At 35.6% G+C, this 21865-nt stretch overlaps 1 protein-coding gene across 1 annotated transcript in view; it reads right to left on the minus strand.

The window, feature by feature from the left end:
• Positions 1–21865, minus strand: part of LOC103781379 (vacuolar protein sorting-associated protein 13B-like) — a gene marked incomplete at both ends in the record, with an annotated part of 99842 nt that overhangs the window by 63635 nt on the left and 14342 nt on the right. Inside the window, 9 exons of the mRNA XM_008949094.1 lie at positions 76–200; positions 1534–1728; positions 4688–4857; positions 5443–5634; positions 10953–11040; positions 12335–12472; positions 14190–14312; positions 14653–14748; positions 17411–17679. Coding sequence (XP_008947342.1) covers positions 76–200; positions 1534–1728; positions 4688–4857; positions 5443–5634; positions 10953–11040; positions 12335–12472; positions 14190–14312; positions 14653–14748; positions 17411–17679 — 1396 coding nt within the window. The remainder of the gene's footprint in view (positions 1–75; positions 201–1533; positions 1729–4687; positions 4858–5442; positions 5635–10952; positions 11041–12334; positions 12473–14189; positions 14313–14652; positions 14749–17410; positions 17680–21865) is intronic.

Consider the following 21865-nt stretch of genomic DNA (forward strand, 5'->3'; position numbering starts at 1 on the left):
TTTTAAATCACTCCTTAGAAACACAAAATTAGTTGACTACCTTACTTAAATACACTGTACAGATTTAGTGCTCACCAATACTTGGGAAACTTGATCAGCTTGCCATAAAGAGCAGTACTGAATGAGGGGATAACTGGAACAGGGAAGCAGTACAATCCTTTGCTGTCCAAAGAAGTCAGTGCTGCTTGAAAACCAAATATCTGAAACAGATTAAACTGGTCAAAGAGTACACTATCACATGATTAAATCACTTTCAAGTTATTTTTATAATATAATGTACACATTTTAAAGTCTAATCAAAAAACATGAAAGGAATTGTGTATTATTTTTAGAGAATTCCTTTCCCCCCTCAAACACAAATATAACTAGAAAAAAATACCTAAAATAATGTCCCAATAGGAATACATATAAGAATATTTTCACTCAAAAAGCGTTTTATAATTTAACTAAAATAGATTATTCTCTGCCCTTCAAATTTGTAGATTGCACATTGCCTTTCATCTAAAATAAATAAAAACATTTCTTGTAATTATAACATTGGCCTAAAAAAAAGTGACATTTAAGGAAAAGAGAAGCTTCCCTTCAAAGTTTTTTTTGCTTAATAAGAGCATCTAAAGGAAGTTTCATCACAACAATCCTTTATAGTTTTTCTCTGTTCAATATGAAAAACAAATTATTGTAGAGTTTACTTTTTAACATGCTGTACTACCATTCACATAAGAACAGAACACATTGGCTGATACTGAAGTTAGCAAATAAACTCTATACAACTCAAAATTGAAGTCCACATTTTGCAAACACTCATCAAATAACTGCTAAAAACATTCTTAATAGAAAAAATCCACTCAAACTGAAAAGCATACAGATGAATTGCAGTACTGTCATCCCAGTCATGTCAGTGACAGGAGTTAAACATGTCACCAAAAAACTGAAAGCTTCCCATGTGATTCTGGGACTGAGTTTTACACAGACAGTTCAAATTTCATATTTTAAATCTCTATCAGCATGGAAGTGAATAGATAACTAAAGAATTAAGCAAAATTAACAGTACTAGTAGCAAATATTTACTTTTCAGTAGCACCCAAAAGGTTTCAAACTGCCTAAGCACATCCTAAAAGTTTGGAAGGCTTGTTTTAGAACTCCTCTTGAGTTTTCACTTTTTCATTCTACTAAAATCTCAGCAGATGGCAACTGAATAATCTCAAAGTAAATTTTCAGAAGCTTTTTAAACTTCCTAGAACCTCAGAGTAAGAACTCCTCTCATATTATGGATCTTTAACTGAGAACGTTCAGAAGTTTTTCCTCTTATAATGAAAAAAAGGAATTCTTTTAAAACAGGTTTAGATTGTACACCTTTAACTATCATGGTTTTGCTCTATCAATACTACTAAAAGTGACAGGTTTTCCTTGTAACATCCCATCAGATTTCTAAGTGTAATTCACTGCAATCTACATATTTTATATTTTTTTACACTCACATTAATTCTTTATCAGCACACTGCAATAAGAAACAGATCTCAAGATTTCTTTTACCTTCAGATAACAGTGTGAGTAGCAGTAATGAAGCAGGTTGTCAGATGGGTGGCCAAGGCTGCTGACCACGTGCACCAGTTGCTCAGCATACATTGGCACCGAGTGCTCCAGGTTAACTTTATCCACCAAAACTCGGATGGAAGGTAAAGGCCGCAGAGGCTGGAAGCTTGCAGCATTTAATGGTCCAGTTGAGTTCTAGGGGAGAGAGGAGAAAAAAAAATGCAATTATTACGCTACAGATATATTATCTAACATGTCTACATACTCCTACCTACACACACAAGCAATACTACATGTAATAAACTGTTTACATATACCATGGCCTTATGGTCATTATGATACAAATCCCCAAGTCTTTTCAAAATAGTTTATTTTAATTTTAAAAATCATGTATAAACTTTTTTCCAGGATTGTCTTGGGTGCAGGTGTTCAGGTGCTGGCAGTGGTGGGCTGCAAGGGTGGTCTCTGTGAGGGAAGACCAGGGGCTACCCCATGCCAGACATAGCCAGTTCCACCCAGTGCTGCAACGGCCCCACTGCAGGACACAGCTAAGCCCGTCAGCCAAGGTAGTGGCACCTCTGTGGAAACTTATTTTAGTAAGGGCAAAAATGCCACACAGGTTGAGAGGACTCAGGGAAAAAAAGTGAGAAACGGCACTACAAACAGCAAGGTCAGAGAAGGAGGTGGTACCCCAGGAGTGTAAATTTCCCTGCAGCCCATGGAACAGACCAAAACACAGCAGACAGCCACACTAGAGCCCATGGAGCACCCCACACTGGAGCAGGTGGATATGCCCTGAAGGACACTGCAGCCTTGCAGAGATCCCACACTGGAGCAGATTTTTCCTCAAGGACTGCAGTCTGTGGGAAGGACTCACACTGGAGCAGAGGAAAAGTGTGAGGGAACAAGGAGTGGCAGAGACCAACTGCCATGGACTGATGGGAACGCCACATTCCCCATCCCCCAGTGCCGCAGAGTGGGAGGTAGAAAAGCCAGGGAATGAAGGAGTGAAGTTGAGCCTGGGAAAAAAGGGGGGGAAGGTTTTATTTTGATTCTTGTCTTTGTTTCTCACTATCAAAATCTATTTTAATTGGCAACAAATTCAATTAACCATGCCCACATCAAGTCTGGTTTGCTCATAATGGTAATTGGTAAGTCATCTCCCGCTCTTCATGATCTCGACCCATCCTGTTCTCTCCCTGGTGTCCCGCTGAGGAGAGGGAATGTGAGAGCAGCTGGGTGAGCATCTGGCAAATGGCCAAGGTCAACCCACTACAAGAATATGCAAAGTCAAAACCTTTCGTCCTATAAAATATTTGTTTACATTTTTATCACTCCAAAGCACTATCACCACACTAAACTCGTGCTAATCTAACCTTTACACTGTCATACCAGGTATGTCAGCAAAACAAGATGCCACTCCAAAAAAATAAATACTACAATATTATATATCCAATTATATTTTTCACAGTATCCATTAAAATGAAATGCTGTATCCAGTAAAAGAAAGACATGGACATACCAGAACAAACTAGTATCTCCAGATATCTCTTCCAATCCAAATTACTCTTATGAATCTAAAACTTGTATTAAACTTGTGAAAAAATGAGACAGTAAGTTGATGAATGTATGACTCCATTATTTTCAACAGATTTGGCTTCACTCAGGAAACGTAAATTGAAATTCCAAGTAAAAAAAAAGGTTTTCAACTTGTTTGCCTCAAATGTACAATAAATATGAGGCTGTTCTCCCATCATAAAACCACAATCTGCCCATGCCCATAAGGTAAAGAGCATTACAATCTATTGGGCTACTCACAGCTCCAAGGAAATAATGCTTCCTATTTGGAACCTGGCAATGTCCTATTTTCTAATATTAGAAGCTTCTGAATCTGTCCTAATACATAAGAGATCACAGATTTGTCATCAGTTCACTCAGTCCAGCCAGCTTAACCCAAAATATAAGCAGTCAAAATTCACAAAAAAAGATACCCACTCCTTAAGTACAATCACTGAATCAATGGCACGTGCTTGAAATTTTATAGATGTTGCAGCCTAGAGACCAGTGATCCAAATGAACTACTAATGTGTATGTTATTGTCTCTACTTCACTTGAACAATGAAAATACTTATAACAGCACACTATAAGAAATGCCATAAATTAAGACTTTCCATCCTCTTTTGTATACATGTACAGTCTTGAATCGCATAAACTTGCTGTACATAATAATATTTTTTAAGATAATTCAGCACAAGTTAAACAGCTTTAGCTGGAACCACAGGTACTGAAAACTTCTGCAAAACATAGCCCACTAAAGCTCATTATCAAGTACAAGGAACATGTATTTAGTGTCCACTTGTGAAAAACACATTGGAAATGTTTGATATCAGAGGAAAATTCCTAAAAATTGAACTCATTCAAGAATATATTTTTTTGCTGTTCTTCCGTCTCTTCCCTTATCCATGAAATACCTTCCAGCCTCTGCTGCAAGAGGTAAACCTAAAGCAAGTCTTCAGTACAAAACACTGATTCATCCCTACAGTACTTCAGCTTTGTGCATTGAGGAAGGAGTCCTAGAGTAGTAAAACCAGGATTCTTTAGCTGGAGTTATACTAACTATTATCCAGAAGATAAAAGGCGGCTGTTAGGAAGTTTTATTTCTGACTCTGAGGTAGTCACTCAGCAGTTAAATGCTCAGTAACATCCAAAGTCCTGCTGGCATTTTAGCTAGAACTAGTACACACAGAGCTGGCTGTCAACATCTAAAGTCTCTCCTCTAAGCCTTGACCAAGTTCAGGAAGACCTGGATGGCAGGTAGTCTTCTGATCAAAAGGTTTCCATAAAAAACTGCAAGTTGGAGGTTTGTTTTTTTTTTTTTTTTTTTTTTTTTACTATGTTTCCATATGCTTGATGCTTTAAAATCTTTTTTCTTCCAAATTCTTTTTCATACCAGCTTACACCTCCAATTTACAAGCCTAGCTAGTCACCACATGCACCACTAATCTTAGGTATCTGAAGGTAAGGCTCATGGGCCCTAAACTAATTTGGAACTCAGTAATGCATCCAGAACACAGAATAACAGCCCAACAAGAAAATGTGTATGAAATAGCACATGCTGATATAAAGAACAGAATAAATATCTGTGCATACATACCTTCTCACCCATGATTATGGGCATCAAGTGGTCTAGCAAATTGAATTCTGCCACGGGGATTATAATTGTACACTTAAGAATAGTGAACGTTGTAAGTCGAGTGGGAATGTATTCCTCCAGTGATGCCATTTCTTCCAAGCTTGGCATAGTTCTGTTTCCATCCATAATATCTACAATAAATAAGGATTATGTACATTTAACTAAAATATGTAAAATACCTCCCTGCAGTCACCATTTCAGAAATTGTTAGGATGTAGCAAAAATGGAAAGCTTTCCCTCTCCTTTCATAGTTAATTTTATTCCACACTGGTTGAACCTAAGGCTAAATGCAATCACAACTGAATTTTCCTTACTTTGAAATCTGTATAGCTCTCTCAGAATCTCACGTTAACAGTTTACCATAGCTTGTCTCTATGCAATTTTATCCTGTAGAACCATTATTGCAAACTAATAATTACACCCTAACAGGGATATCTAAGACTCCAAAATTAAGTTAGAGCTCTCAACAAAATAAGCCCTTCTTATTCAACCAGAGGCTTGCGATTGAAACAAATGGCCTCCCAATTGTCTGAAATTATCTCAGAGGCATACCCAACACTGATGGGGATACTGTAGTTATTTTTATCTTTATTTTAAGTTTTGCTCTTTGGACTCCTAAAATCCCCCAAGAGATGTGCAGTTTAACTCTTTGGAAGCTGCACCTTCATGAACACGGCACTGGGCCTGGTCTAACCCTGTATCCGGGTGCAGCACACCTGGCTTCGGCCTGCGGTACGGCTCGTACTCGTGCTCCAGGCCACAAACCACCATCTTCAGTATCCGGTGCACTGCGCTGCTGTCCAGCCGAAGGGTGAGTGGGCCCACAATGAGGGTTTTGGTAGACATCTCCTGAACGTTTCCAAAATCTTCACTCTTTGCTGCAGAAAGGTCTTGCTGATTCCCAGAAACTAAAAGTTTTTAAAAGTAACAACAAATTACAGCAAACAATTCACTGAACATACAGAAAATATAACAATGCAAACTGAACACAAATATACGGTGACTGCTTTAACACTTTTTAAGCAAACGTTATTCCTGTTTAATGCAGAGCAAAGAGGGCAAGATTCTATGTCATCTCCACGCACAGGACAACCTTCGAACCTTTCCATTAACTTTGTATCTCTCATGTTTGGGACTCTCTAAAGCTCTCCAAACTTCTGTTGCAACTTAAACCCCAGGTGCCAATGACAGCCATGGTGCTCAAAACATTCTACAGTTTATCACAGAGATATCTATCCCAAATATTCAAGGACAAGGTGTTCTACGAAGAAACTACAGATACTTGAAATGCTAACTGCTGGTACACGTGTGGCATGGTTTAAACCCAGTCAGGAGCTGAACACTATACAACCACTCTCTCACCTCACCCCGAAAAATGGCAAAGAGAAAAGGAAGAAAAATACAAAGCCCCATGGGGTGAGATAAGGAAAATTTAATACAACACAAAAGAAGCAATAAAAAACAACAGTAATGAACCAACATGTAAAGCAAGTGATACGAAGGCAGATCACATTAGCTCCTTACAGCAAAGGCAGCAATAGCCCCGACCTTCTGACCTCCAGCCCTTCTGTTGTGGGCATGATCTTAGCATAGTATTGAATAACCTACCCACTGGTTCCCTTGTCTATCCTGGCTGTAGCACCCTCACAACCTCTGGTGAAAATTAACCCTATCCTAGTCAAACCAGGACAATGGGCTAGAGCAGCAATAAGAATCACACTCACTTGTACTCTCACAAACCTGACTGACAACGAACTTCCCTTTCATCCACTGATGATGTAAAGCACAGGCAGTAAGAACGAAAACTTCTTTAATTATTATGTCTCAGACCATTTTTGGAAGGACCACCACAGAGATTAAAGGATGGTTTAGTCTCTGAATCCAAAAGATTTACAGTCTTTTTTCTCAGAATTGAAACTAACATACAATTATAGTTATTGGTTTTCTGACACAGATGTAGGGTAATGACGAAGACTGAAATCACACATTCACCGTATACAGGCTACGCATCAGCTAGCAGACAGCATGACTATTCCTCTAAACATACTTCATGGAAACTCTTCAGCTAAATTATGCAAATTTCAGAAGCTTAAGTTCTCCTGTTACATAGCACTTGTAAAAAAATACCTTCACTCCTCTAAAACAGTTCAGAGTTTCAATCAGAATTTTTTTTCTAATAAATCACTGCTTTGACAGTGTCTTCATTGTTTTGACACAGCCATCAAACATTAGATGCCTTGCTAACCATTACACAAATGAACAGTCTGACATCAGTCATCAAGACCAAATGGATTCTGAGAGCACTTAACCTATAAAAATTAAAATGTTCCAAGATGAAATTGGAGTATAACAGTTTAACTCATTCAGTGAATCTGGATAGCGCATACTGCTTAGATAGCACAGTACTCAATAATGCACCCTGTCAAAGCTGTGACAAACTGGAAAACCAGGAAATGAACAGCCATTGCCATCAATTCCACCTCGGTTTCCACTATTTAACATATCTGCAACTACAGAGCTGTCTATTTGATATGTTCTCCTTGTCCTCATGATCTATCCATGACACAAAAACCAAAGACAGGGTGAGTGGTGGACTGATTTGTTCCATGATGATCCCTTTAAACAATAATATTTTTCAGTTAATTTCCAAGCTCTTATCCAATGCGAACATTGTACACCTACTCAATGCAAGATAGTTTTAGCTAAGAGAGGGTAGATTTAGCCTAGATAGAAGGAAGAAATCTTTTACAATGAGGATGGTGAAACATAGGCACAGGTTACCCAAGAGATGGTAGATGGCCCGTCCATGGAAACAGTCAAGGTCAGGGTGCACGGGGCTCTGAGCAACCTGATCTAGTTCAAGATGTCCCTGCTCATTGCAACTTCAAGGCAAATCTTATTTTTAAACCAACTGGAAGAAAGCATGTTTATTCTGGTTGCCCAACAGGAACCTAGTAATCTTCTACCCTCCAGGGAAACACTCCATTTTCCCTCTCCCTCCTTTACTGTACTCATTTTTAAGTAAGGAAGTGAGTTGGAGCAAAAAGGATAGGGGGCTTTTTCCCCCTTATGTTTAAATCATGCTTTATAAAAAAAAAAAAAAAAAAAAATTAAAAAAAAAAAAAATCATCTTTCTTCTATGCATTGGTGAAGAGAAAGGTTCTTGAATAAACTAAGACTGCAAGGCAAAAGGCCAGGTCTGCATCAAATTCAGCATAGTCTTAATGCACAGGCCTTATACACCCAGCAGAAGAACTAATTTTGTCCCTAAAAATCTCAGCAGAATTTGGCAGTGAGAGCATTTATAACCTCTGCTTCCCTTTGTATTTTGTTTACCATTTCTGAGAAGAAAAAGCAAGAAGGACAGAAAGATACTACCTTATAAAGCCTATTCAAATCTTCAGATGGAACTGGTTATAACTTTTTAAATAAAACCTGAAAGACTTTTTTTTTTTAAAAAAAAAATCCGGCATACAGCCTGCTATCAGGGTGTGCTTCATTTAACATGCATTTAACACACATTTTGTCCTTCCAATTCTACACAGTATGAACACTATCAAGAACTGTAAAAAAACATATCACACAAAAAATATTAAGGCCACAAGCCTTTAGAAGTAGTAAGAGCCTTTTTCAAAATGAAAGAAAATAAACTCATATATAATGCATATGAATAATATACTGAAGTGACAGAATTCATACAAAGCATTTTCTGGAATAGTTCTATTTAATTCTAAGCAAGTGCAAAGAGAATGTGATATAAAACCTGTTGGTTCTACAGAAGTAGGCAATAATAGGTTACTCTTGAAACTTCACAGATCCATAACAGATAATAGTTTCTCATCACTGTGCATTGAGCTCTCCATAAACCACATCTAATTCTAACTGATAAAAAAAAAAAATCTTAAGATGAGAGTGCTCCTTAATAAACTGGCCACCAAGATACATAGGTAGATATTATAAACAATATAACTTCAAAAGTACACCCCATTATGTCTGTAGGTCATGCAGATCAGTGACCAGGGAACTGATAGGCTACACAGGGAAATTTCAGGGAAATTGTTTTGTACTGATATACAACTAGAAAAAAAAAGCAAAATAAAGTTGGAAAGGAAGGACAGGCAGAATTTCAAAATAAAACTACTGTGCATAACTGTCTGTCTTGTTTTCATTCAAAATACTAAAAGTGATTAATGCACTTCTATAAGTGACAGGTGAAACTCCTGAGGTTAATGTTATCCAGAAGGCACTTGCGGTTTAATCAGTAATCATATGCTTCAGGAGAGGTTAAAGGTGCAAAGAATGTGTCAAACCAAAATTGCCTTGACAGATAAAAATCTTACAATCACAGTAGCTGCCTCTTATAACTTGAGTGAGGGTTTTTTTTTAGGGGAAGGTGGTGTGCACTGACCATAACTAAAAACACAGTTAATGTCAAAACAAGAAATAGTGAAATGTAAACTGTTACGTAAATGTTTTATTAAAATTCCACATATTAAAAATGTAGCAAGATTTATATTGTTTTCAAACTCTGGAGGTATTTACACCTTCAGTTTCAATAAATATTTTACAACTATTTGTTCACATTCTACTTACTATTTACCTATTCGACCCAAAATATGGAAAAATAAGCTAGAAAATAACAAGCAAACAATATTACATTTGCTTTTCTGAGAAAAAAATAAATATTGAAAATTTAAGGTTTTAAGTTCTTGAGTTTAGAGATTTAAAAACCATTTAAACCACTAATCTAAAAATTAATTACTCCACTCTTTTAAGTAGTTATGTATCTGAAATAAAAGGAGTTACACTAAAATAGAAGTACACAATGAGGCTTGATGGGAGGCCAAGGTACATTTTGTGAGGTATTTTCCTGGTAAGTGATACAGAAAATTAAAAGCCACGGCCCTGAGAAAGTAAACTGAAAGAAACAGAAGAGAAGCTGAGGAAGGGAAAAGGTAATCAGATAATACCAGTAGCCCGGCCCTGTGGGAAAAACAAAGTGGGTTTGAGTTCAGCGATTTCTGAACAGGGTTAGTTGCATAGAGAAAGACATAGGTCATTACATTCCTTGTACATTCAGAGAAACAAGACAAAATACCCCACAAAAATATTTTTTTTTTACACTCCAAATATCATCAAAATGAAGTGATCTGTGCATATTCAAATTTCTATAACAAAATTCAAAAAGGAGTTATGGGTTAGCCTAAGTCTTCAACTTATCCACATAAAAGTTGTGTGTGCAATTCAAGAGTTATTTCTTTATTAAAACCAGAAGTAGACTGAATTAGAAACTGGAATTAATGTACATTTTCTCAGCTGTACACCACACTCACAGTATACAGAGGAAAGCCTCAAGGCCAGGAAAGAACTGTTAAATTACCTAGTGTATCCCTCTACTGTTAAGGGCAATAGTAGCATTTATTTCTTTCTGTAAAATTTGCATGACTCCATCCTCTAGCCCAGATGGAAGTTTCCCCTTCCTACTCATTTTATACTTAACATCCAACCAGTCCAGAAAACAAAAACATTAGGAGTTAAGACTTCTCTTACACAGAGACAAAAAGTGTGCAAACACCAGGTAAACTGGACTATGTAGCAAAACCAGATAAACACTTGGTCACAAAACAGCAAGAACTTCCCAATACCTGTCCACGGAAACAGTATTCATGATAATACATACATGAGGAAGAAAGCATTATTTAGGCAATGAAACTGCAGAGCAACAGCTGCAGATGACAATCTGCCTGAGGATGGGGGAAAATCACATTGATAATTATCATGAAAATCATTAAAACCATGATAAGAGTATCGGTATAAAAAAATCTTATTTATTAATTCTCCACACTATCTTTCATTGTTGCATTGTTCTTCAAGGAGAAAATGACAGCCTTTTCAGCTTCTGCACCAAGGAGATGATCAACTTCATTCCTTAACTATGGTTTAGCAGTTTAGCAACTGACTAGAAAAGATATCATTGTGATTACTAATGCAGGGGAAAAAAAAAAAAAAAAAAAAAAAAAAAAAAAAAAAAAAAGGAAGAACACCAATAATAAAAAGCTAACCAAAACAGCTATTCTCAAATACATCAATGAAGATGAAACCATTTTAATGATGAACCTGATGGTAAATTTAAGGTAAGTTAGAGGACCGTTGGTCAAGGCCCAACTGGGCATGAAAAGTCTTTGTTTCTATTATTTAACAGGGTAAACAAAGAAAAAGAAGGTACCTTTGCCACTGGTGCTTTCCATTGTGTACAAGTAATCCATGTAGAAAGCCCCAAACCTCTGCATTCCAGCTATCTCTGTGTACGTCTCCTACCAACAAAGCAAAGCAAACAAAGAAAGCGTTGTATAAGGAAAGAATCTTGAGATTACCAACTGATAGCTTGAGATATATTCATGTTTGGATTTGTGCATCAACACAAGGAAGGGCTTAACAAAACAAAGGACAGAGGTTATCCCAAAGAATTCACCTTTCCAATAGGTAATGTAACTTCTATTTGAGGCCACACAAAGGCACATCCATAATTCCAGTGGACATGCTGACCAATTCATCAATAACATCTAGTTAATTAGTACCTTTAATGGAGTAAATATTCTTCACTTGACTTCTTGCATCCAACAGATCTGCCTAACTAAATACACTGAAAACTGAAGCTTATTCATTCTGGCTTTTTTATTTATGGAATATTGTAGTTTTATCTTTGAACAGTAAGAAACTTATTAAGACTTTATGCCATCACTGGGATTTATACATAATATTATTATACAGCAAGTTTGCTTCCTCTCTCACCAAAAAATACACAAACCATAAAAGCATCAAAGGCAGGCTAAGGAAAGAGTAACGCTTAAAACTAAAACATACTATTAGAAAAAATATTAATAGGTTTAAGTACTTGTGATTGCACTAATTGATTTCATATTTTATGGGATTCTTCAGGGTTACACTTCAGCAGTAGTACTAAAAAGGTGAAAATAGTAAAATTTTAAATTTGAAAGAAATTATATATATTCAAAATTGTAAATGGCTTATCTGTACAGTAACACAGAGCACAGAACTCCACCTATTAACATATCTGGAAAGGTCCAGCTTGGTCACTGCATCCAGTGTTTAATAATTGCAGACAATCAGATAATAAAGTTTTACTGCACAATTTACAATAACAGAGACTATTGGTGTCTGAAAATTTGTCTCTTCCAAAGGCAGAATTAGCAAGTCTTCCTCTAAGCAGACAAATATAGACACAAAATAAAATTAACATTACCTAAGATGTACTAACCAATAAAGCACTTAGTTTGAAGATCATGAACTACTTACTGTTTTCTCCTGTTTTTCACTGCAGGTGTTTTTTAATTCATGCTTTTGAAAACTAAGGCATTAATTCAGCTTTTGGGACAGGAAGGGAATTTAAGGTTTCTTCTGGACACGCTTTTTTTTTTTAAACACAAACAGGTTAAGTTTTTTTTGCCATCTGCAAAGTCATATTTAGTTAAACATAGCAAACTAATGAAAATCAGTCCTCTAATAGTACACAGATCTAAACAATCGTTAGAAATCCATTAGAGAGCATTAGAAATTTTTCTTGTAAGAAAAACATAATTCTCTGACCTTATGATGTGCTGCATCCAATATAAATTCTGCACGAATGCCATTATTTTCTGGACTTCTGTAATCAAATAGTGAATTGGTAAGGTATGTCATTCCTTTTGCACTCAAATTTTCTCCACAATTAAAGAAACAGGCCTCCTTCATGAGGTAGCAGAAAGTAATGATAAGGAAAGGGAGAAAAAAAATAAAGTCAAGTTAACAGAGCAGTTTATAAATTTGTCGTAACATACTGACATTGTAGCCTCCCTCAAGAGCATATTTCATTATGAATGAAGATAAGGCAATTAAAAGAACTTCAATAATCCTGAAGTTCCTGTCTGCTCCCTCCCCATTTTCAAATAAAAATAGCCTGAGCTAGTGAATATTATTCAACCCATGACACATACTAGTTTCATTTTAACAGAAAACAACCTCAGATTAGTTACTCCAAATCCTGCCCCATCCTCTTAACTATATATGAGCTTGTCACTATGTATTCCATTTTTCTGACTGACCAATGCCATTCAGATACTTTATCTATCCTCTCCCTGATAAGCAGTTATTCCAATGGATTACCTGCTTGCTACCTTATCACTTCTTCTTTACTCATCTAGGTTTTTACATGCCTTCTCCATACCCCAAATGCTCTATCCTTCTCAAATCAACACAACTTTTCAATCAAGAGTTATTCTTCCAAAAAGGTACTTATATGAGATTGAGAATACATGGTTGGAAAAAGTTTATCACATCCAACAAAGCTGGAACCTTCATGAAAGGTTCTTCATTAATGACATAGTGGGATCAAATGCACCCTCACCAAGTGTGCAGACGACACCAAGCTAAGTGGCACTGTTGACATGCTTAATACGGGGACGGTCTTTTCAGTGGGACCTGTTGCAACAGGACACGGGGTAACAGTTTTAAACTAAAAGAGGATACATGTAGACTAGATGACAGGAAGAAATTTTTTACAATGAGGGTGGTTAAACACTGGAACAGCTTGCCCAGAGAGGTGATAGATGTCCCATCTGTGGAAACAGTCAAGGTCAGGTTGGATGGGGCTCTGAGCAACTTGACCTAGTGGAAGGTGTCCCTGCCCACTGCAGGGGGGTTGGACTAGATGACCTTTAAAGGTGTCTTCCAACCCAAAACATTCTATGATACCTGATATTAATACACATTCACTTCATATTTTCTACATATTCTTATTTTTCTTCTGCTCAGTATTTTCTAGGACTTCAGATCACTAACATCAAGTTAACAGATATGTTGTTGGCCACACTATTTGTTTTTATTGAAACACGGATAATAGTAGCTGTTCTCCACTACTTTAGGGCACTAGTCTACCTATAGTTCAACTAAAAATCCTCATTATTGAATTTATAATTTCATGAACCACTTCATTAAATAGTTTAAGAGTAGTTCATATAAATACCTAATTTTGTTATACACAGTTGAAGCCTTGGTACTATTTGAAATATAGTAATTAACTCCTTTACTTGATACTGCTCTCATCTACTTTGAGAAAAGAGGCAAAACACTTACTCAAAATTTGAGCCACACTTCTATTATCTTTAGCATACAGCGTTCCCATTTCTTCCTTTCCAATCTTCTGTTAATCTAAGTACTTTCAAAGGTTTTCAACTGTGTTTTAATCTCTTACACAAGACTCGAGTATGCAGACGTACATAATGATGAGGGGTAGTGGGGCTGTCAAAAACTTTCTATTTTGCAGCTTCTCACTCTTAGACACATCCAAAAAAACTTAAATCACAATCGGTAGCAGCAAGCCTTCCAATTCTTGCAATCAAATATTTCAATAAAGCATACCAGAATTGCTTATTCAGTAAGTCAACCAATATTTCAATATACTCACTTCATCACTCCTATTCATGGTCTCTTCGAAGTCTTTAATTCCCATAATCCCTTTAAGGCACATAGCTTGGCAACCAACAAAACCTATCTGGCAATCAAAGAAAAGTTCACCTTTCATAAGTGCCTAGTGAGGGGAGGGGGAAAAAAAAAAAAAAAAAAAGTGTTATTTTTAAGAATTCTACTCCATGAGAAATAGAAAAGAGGGAGAGAAGTGAACGAAAACATATTTAAGTTTGTATTATCTAGAACTTTGACAAAGAGCAAGTCAATCAAACAGGGCACTTAAAAAGAAGGGCTTACTTTAGCACTAAAAATTTAGAGAAATTGAAAGGGATTATTGCAATACACAAACACAACAGAGCAGAATACGAAAAATCATCAATGAAAAAATTTCAAAAGATTTAATTGTTATTTACTACATTATTTACAATGATTCAAAAACTCCCCAGTCCATAGAAACTTACCTCAACTGTGGTTCCTTCTTGCTCCCAGCATATAACTTCTTTGGATTTTACTTTCTGCGGGCTGTAATAACTACTTTCAGCTTGCATTTCAGTGAGCTATGAAACAATAGGATAAACAACTTACATAAGTCAGTATCAGCAGTAGGTTTATTAATATACAGAACTGATGAAGACAACTTAAACTATGGGCCAAAATTTACTAACAAGCAGTAAACGGGTGCAGTTAAGCAGCTGTAACATGTTATCCATATCAGGAACTCTCATATTCAACTTCTGGATGAAGTATTCCATAACAGAAAGCTTTAAATCCACTATAGTGTTTTTAGTTCCTAAAGAGGAAAAATGTGAAAAGATGAAACAGATACACAGCTGCATTATTAATGTACTATCAAAACAGCTTATAAATTGCTGTAAAAATCCACAAATACATTATTTACTCTTACCAGCAAATAACTAAACAGCATGATAATATTAAGGAAATATTTTGATTACAACCATACTCATTTTTGATTCTTACCATAGCAATGGAGATAAACATGCATTTATGTTTCTTGCATGATTTTAATATAAAAATTTAAAGTGGTAGAACACACATTTAGATTAAAAAGCATATAACTTGTTGCTAAGAAAAAGGAGAAAAGAGGCACAAAATAATGAGGTGTACGTTTTGGATTTAAAAATATTGCAGTTAATGTTGAGTAGTTTAAATAGTTCAAATTCTAACTTCTATATAAAAATATCCACAGGCTCTAATTATTTTAAGAGTGGATACACATGGATGTTGTTTCAAATTAAAATTTTTGTAATCCGAATGTCCTAGAAAATTGGATGAAAAAAATCACTGATCACTCTTCAGCTGTGTGCAATTATTGTAGAGGAAAAGCAATTAATTGATTAAAAGAACTCAATAATTACAAGAATCATTTTCACCATTATTAGAAAATGTTACATTTAATTTGGCATGATTTTTAGCTGGAATGATATCAACTGTTCAGAATGCTAATGCAGAAACTTGACCTTATTTTTTAACCAAAATATGAACCTCAAATTAATTCCATACATTCTTTGCATGCAAACAGAACAATGAATTCTGTTTTCCTCCTCACTGCTACTATATTAGTATCATGCATCATTTATAGAATGTAAGATGTTACATTTTAAGTCATTTTTATCACTTCTAACATAAAATGCATACACTTGCCACTGAAACATTAGGAAAGCCCAATCCAGCAAATCACGCTCAAAGAAGTTTATATTATTTTTAATGAGTTTTCTCACATGAGGAAAGAGCATACAAAACTACTGTTGTATGACAAAGCACAAAAGAAAGAACATCCTGATCCAGGATAATGAGAAATGTAAGTTTTGGTCATCTGTGCAGTTTTTTTGTTTGATTGGTTTGTTGGGTATTTTGACATTTATGTTTTAAGTGATGTCCCAGGGATATAATTAAAGGAGGAAGAAAAGATTTTCTATTATTTACTTTTAGCCTTTTTTTATTTAAAAAAAAAAAAAAAAAAAAAAAAAAAAAAAAAAAAAAAGGGAAGCTGAAGCAGATTGACACAAAAGAACATGGCAAGAAAAGTCTGTTGCTACTTTATGTCCTCAAGTTTTGCAACCAAATTTGCCAGGAGACTCAAGGCTTAAAACATTAATGCCTCCACAGAATGTCTGCAGCTCCCCAGACTACTTGTCTCATCTTTTCCGATAGATGAGCAGCTACATGTTCTGCTAGGCTGCAAAACAAAAATTGCTAAAAGAAAGTAGCCGTGAACACCCACCCCCCAAACACTCCCTTGCGAAAAGGGACGGGCAGCTGCTGGTGGTACTGAGTGTATAATCAGGCACATAAACATTATATAAGGTTTATGAAAGTACTGCAGCTCACCTGAAAGGCTTAGAGTCATAAAAACCCACCTTAGCTTTTCTACTGCTCATAGAAATAATATCATTTCCTGTTCTGAAGAGTTCTGGGCTTGATTTACTATATGTTTAATTGCAAAACCAAGAGCCACTTGCTATTATAGTTACGCACACAGAATTGCTTGTATCTAGTTTGGCACATTAGAAGCATTTTGCTAATTCAGAACTTTACTGTTTAATTTCTGTCAGTACATCTCAATATCCTATTCAGACTCCGCATATTCCCTCCTGCAAGCTTACAAAAGGAATAGAAAGAAGCACAGCAACTATTTTAAGAATTTTCCATCTTTATCTACATGAACAATTTATAGGTCAGAGTACGTGTGTATTTTATGATTTGTTTCTTTAATTCAATTTCAAACCACGGAAAATAATTTCAACGTGACCAATTTAAATACATATTTGCACATATTATAGTTTAATAAAAGAAAAACCTTATTCTTCTGATTCACAAGCTTTTATGAAGCTAAAGCTTTTTAATAAAGAAATATTTAGTATAAATATTAGCTAGAATACTGCAATAAACATTCCTAGAAAGCCTTTTCAGCTTTTTCTCCCATCCAAACTATTAACCTAAGTAAATTAAGTGGTTTCCCTTTAAGATAAAAAAGTTCACACTCAAGTTCTAGCTTAAAGGACAAAAACACCTCACACTGCAATTAACAATATACTATGATGCAAAAGGATCTTTCAATCCCTTTTGTTTTTTTTAATTAATGTAATGTTCCCTTTCCCAAATCAAACAGTACACAAGTACTGAGATAATCTTCACACACTTTCACAACAATCCAAATAAATCCTAAATGACATAGAGAAAATACGGAGAAATACTTACTTTAAAAGTCACTGTTGCCTTTGTACAGTAAAACCCAATTGAAATAACAGGATCCTTGAAGGATTGAGATTTCTGCTGATGTAGCATTGTTCCATCATCCATTCCACTAGAATCATTCTCTTCATCATCATAACTTACAATAGCAGGAACAAAAGACCAAGCCCAGGAAACCCATCCTTGTTGCTGGTCATTGTCTTGATGCAAATAAGGATCTTGATTAATATACTGTGTAGGATACTGCATTACTGAGCTTGTTTCATCTTCTGCACCTTTCATAACAAAAAATAAAGTAAATTTCAAATCAACCATGTTTGAAAATCGACTTATTATAGTAAAAATTATAGTATGTGGAATTTATCTAGGACAGTATTCCACATATCATTCACTAATGCTTGGTTTATAATGACAGAAAATAAGTAGTAATGTTAAACTTCTGAATGCAAGTTTCCGAACACTTGATTCATTAATGTTTTCTTCCAAAAAAATATTAAGGGTCTTTGCAACAGTTTTATTATTGTACATTTGCAGTGAAACCAGAATTTTTTATCTATGCCACACATTTTCAAGATCTGTTGGTCTTCACCTTTTGTGAAAAAAAATATTAGAGATAGCATAAAGAACAAAAAGTTTTCCCCAAAGATACAAGTCTAAGGTTCATGATCCAAACAGGTAACACTGTGCATGTACAAACAACACAATCAGCTTAGCCCACCTGGTTTCATCACCACTCTTAGGGACTCCTGAGAGGCATTAACTATTTCAGAACAGCCACAGGTAGCACAGGATGCACTACTGTTCCCACACGGGAACAATACTGAATGTATTATATAACTGAGAACAGAAATAGGTATAGTCCTTTCCTATTTACTCATTATTAGGCACAGAGATGCTATTCTTCCAGGTTTTAGAGCTTTTAGTCTTTATTCTAATTAGTTTTTAGCTAGCTTTTTAGCATCATTATTTATACACTTGTGCAATGGGAGAAAACATAAGAAAAAAAAATTCATGTGAATTCTCTGAACATGCTTAGAGGTGAGGACACCTCCTCCCACATGGGCAACAAAAGCTTCCTTCCTACTTTCCTTATGAAACAGTGTCAGAGATCAGATTACAATCCAAATGTAAATGTTGAAACACAGGAAGTACAGAAGAAGTGCACATGAAGTCTTGGAAACAGCCAAGAGGCAGACTGTCAGAGGTAGAAGGAAAATGAATTGATTTGGAGCATGACTTGAGTAGTTTAGCCTAAACTGTTGTTGGCAAGCACAGAAGAAACAGTGAAAGGTCTGCCAAAAGGGGAAAAAAAAAAAAAAAAAAACCCACAAAAATTATATGGCTGTGTAAAACCTGGGTTACACATAATGTTTGGTCTATGCAGCTATAAAATTCAGCCATCATTTAGCATACCTCTGGCTACAGGACCTGTACGCACAGAGACAACAGTAAAAGATACCAAATAATTGTTTTGTTTAGATTTATTAATATTTTGTAAGCCATGAAAATAAGAGAGAAGAGCAGCTAAACTAGGTGGTATTTATATACTGTGAGACAGAATACAGAAAAGGAGGAAGATCCACCTATCTTCTATCACAAAATTAAAACTACTACAACCTTTGTGTAATCAACAGTCAAACTTCGGAACAAATGACTATCAGCCTAGTAGGCAACCCACAGCATCCTCTAAACACTTCAAAGCATAAATATAATGTACATTTCTTTACAAGAAGTAATGCATGAAGGGGAGTATGTACTTTGGATATACAAAGGCTCTTTGTTTTTAACTAACGATGCTAACCACTGCATCAACTGCAAACATACAGGATAATGAAATCAAATTATACAGCCCCTATGTTTTATACACATGAGTTCGTTAAAGGACAAAATGCTCTTACTCATTAGGTTTCTAAATCCAGTTTTGCTGCCAACCCACAGCAAGATCACACTAGAGCAACCTTCTTCATAATGTAGGGCAGGGATTCCAGTTAAATTCATTTTATATAAATTACAAAATTGCAGTGTGACTGCATCTCATTGTTTCCATGTTCGAATCCAGTTTGATCTTCAGAAAGTCACTATCCATCCATTTAAAGGGTTTGAGATACTTATCTCTGAGAGTCTGGAACCCTGTATCTCACAACATACGTTTGGAATGAACCTAGTAGAAAATAATTCTCTTTATTGATTGATTCCATGATTCTATTTTTCCATCTGTATTAGTTTTCAGCCAGATAAAGCTGATGCTGCTTAGCCTGTGGCTACATAAATACAAGTGCTGGCGCTAGGGGAAGAGGCTGGGAATGCATCACCATCCCTGCTGGCGATAGCATAAATTTTTAATCTGGTTCAATCAGTCATGAAACTGCATATATAAAACTTGGTAAGTACTTCAAGAATATAGCTGTAGATGTTCGTTTTTGTATCACTAAATAATGTAGATATTAAAATTCATTTCCTAATCCATATTTTACCTGTCGTAAGCTAAAGAAGCTACTGCACTCTCACAGTTAAGACGACATCGTCATTAATTATGAAGGCAGAACTTACAGAATAAATCATTACTAAAAAGAAAAATTTGCAGGGAACAAGAGTTATATGTCTGGTAACAGTTTTGGGGCTGACCTTGAGAATGCAACAGCTCTTAAACTTGTCCTTGCAGTATGAACTGTCCTTGCAGAAATCTCAAATGTAATAACACACGTTTTCAGAGTAATACATACTTTCTGTATGACTTTCTTTGCATTTACTTATTATATATAAAATACACAGAAATTACTAATGCACACAAAAAAAAAAAAAAATTTCAATGTTTGTACAAGTTCCCCCCAATATGTTTATATTATGTAGTGGCTGTGTTGCCAAAAATTTTGGATCTATACTATAGTAAGACAATAAGCTGATTGCCACAAGGTAACTGATAATGTTAACTACACTAGTAGCCTAAACTTTTAATGTTTAACCAGTTTTACTTCACAGTACATATTAAAAAAAGATTGGCTCATGACCTGACATTACACTAACATAGCAATATTGGCAAAGGAGATTGCACATAACTGGAAATTATACCAACATCAGCAGAAACTAAAATGCTATGTACCAAACTCTAGTCTGCAAGGTATTCTGCATCTCCATTTAAAAGCAAATGTACCCCCAACATTTCCTAGTTGAAAATCTGGTGCCATTGTAATTATAGCATAGATACAGTATTGCAGCAAAATCACACACACAAATGACAGGACTTTTATACATTTAAGAGGTATCACACTTAGCTTGTACAAGACAAGACAACACACTACAGTAATTCAGATAGCCAGGAATCAATACCACAAAATAGTAAGCCTTAAAGGTTTCTTCTTCCTTCTGCATTGAGAACATCATGTTCCTTAAACTTAAACCTCTGGATCCTAAGAGGCCAGAACATCTTCCCACCTCACAAACACAAATCAAGGCAAGAAATCCTAACTCCCTCTTACTACTGAGTTGCAGATTCCTCTGGACGTGGAATGTGACTGTAACATAAAGCTTCAGGTTCAACTCTAGAGAATCTGCTATTTCATGGTAATGTACCTCCATCATTTAATAAATTTCCAGAAGCTTTCACTCCTTGCCTACCTTTCTTGTCTCACTATAAAGTGAAACTATGCTAGTGAAGAACTGATAGATAAGGAGGGAATGCATGAATCATCTTTCAAATTTAAGAAAATTCCAAATAAAGAGTGATGCCACAACTATTCTGCAGTGCTAAAACAACACCATTAATTATTCTAAAGTGCTCCCTATATGATAGTACATGGGTTAGTAATTAACCCAATTATTGCAACAACATCCCAACCTCAGTAAAATTAGGAGCAGATGAATGAGTTAGTCAAGGGTGAGCTAAAAAACAAGTGGCAGTGATTTTAAAACTATCAGAACCAAGACAGGAGGTAGGAGATCTATTTTAATGGCAAAGGAAACTAAATGATGTGAGGCATCAAATTAAACGGGCAAGTGCCTTTGAGCTGAGGTACAAATCATCTCAAACCAGTAGGTAAGTGCAGATACCCAACAGGGAGAGGAAGGTGTGGGTTGATTGACAATGCCAATCTAAAAAGTGGTTTTGTTTCATATTCCACATACAAGTTCAATCAGATCAATCGGAAATACACTTTGTTCACTTTTTTGTTTCAAAAAACATTGCTTGCAGTCTGACATCTACAATAAGCCACTTCTAAATCAGCAGCAGAAAAAGTGGCCTGATATTTAAGGTTTTATGTAATAAGTAATAGCAAAAGGTCAACTTGTGAATCATGTCTTTCAAAGATGTAATCAGATTTTTGGGGTCTCTCAATAGGGAGTATTAATATTTTTCAAGAAAAAGGAAAATGGCAATACAACATAAAATAGATATTTGAAAGGCATTTATTAAAAGTTAGTTCTCCATAAAAAGGATATAGTTCCTAAAACAATAAAAATATT

This window comes from Merops nubicus, unplaced genomic scaffold (genome assembly GCF_000691845.1).
Source record: "Merops nubicus isolate BGI_N331 unplaced genomic scaffold, ASM69184v1 scaffold18381, whole genome shotgun sequence".
In the NCBI taxonomy this organism is placed as follows: Eukaryota; Metazoa; Chordata; class Aves; order Coraciiformes; family Meropidae; genus Merops; species Merops nubicus.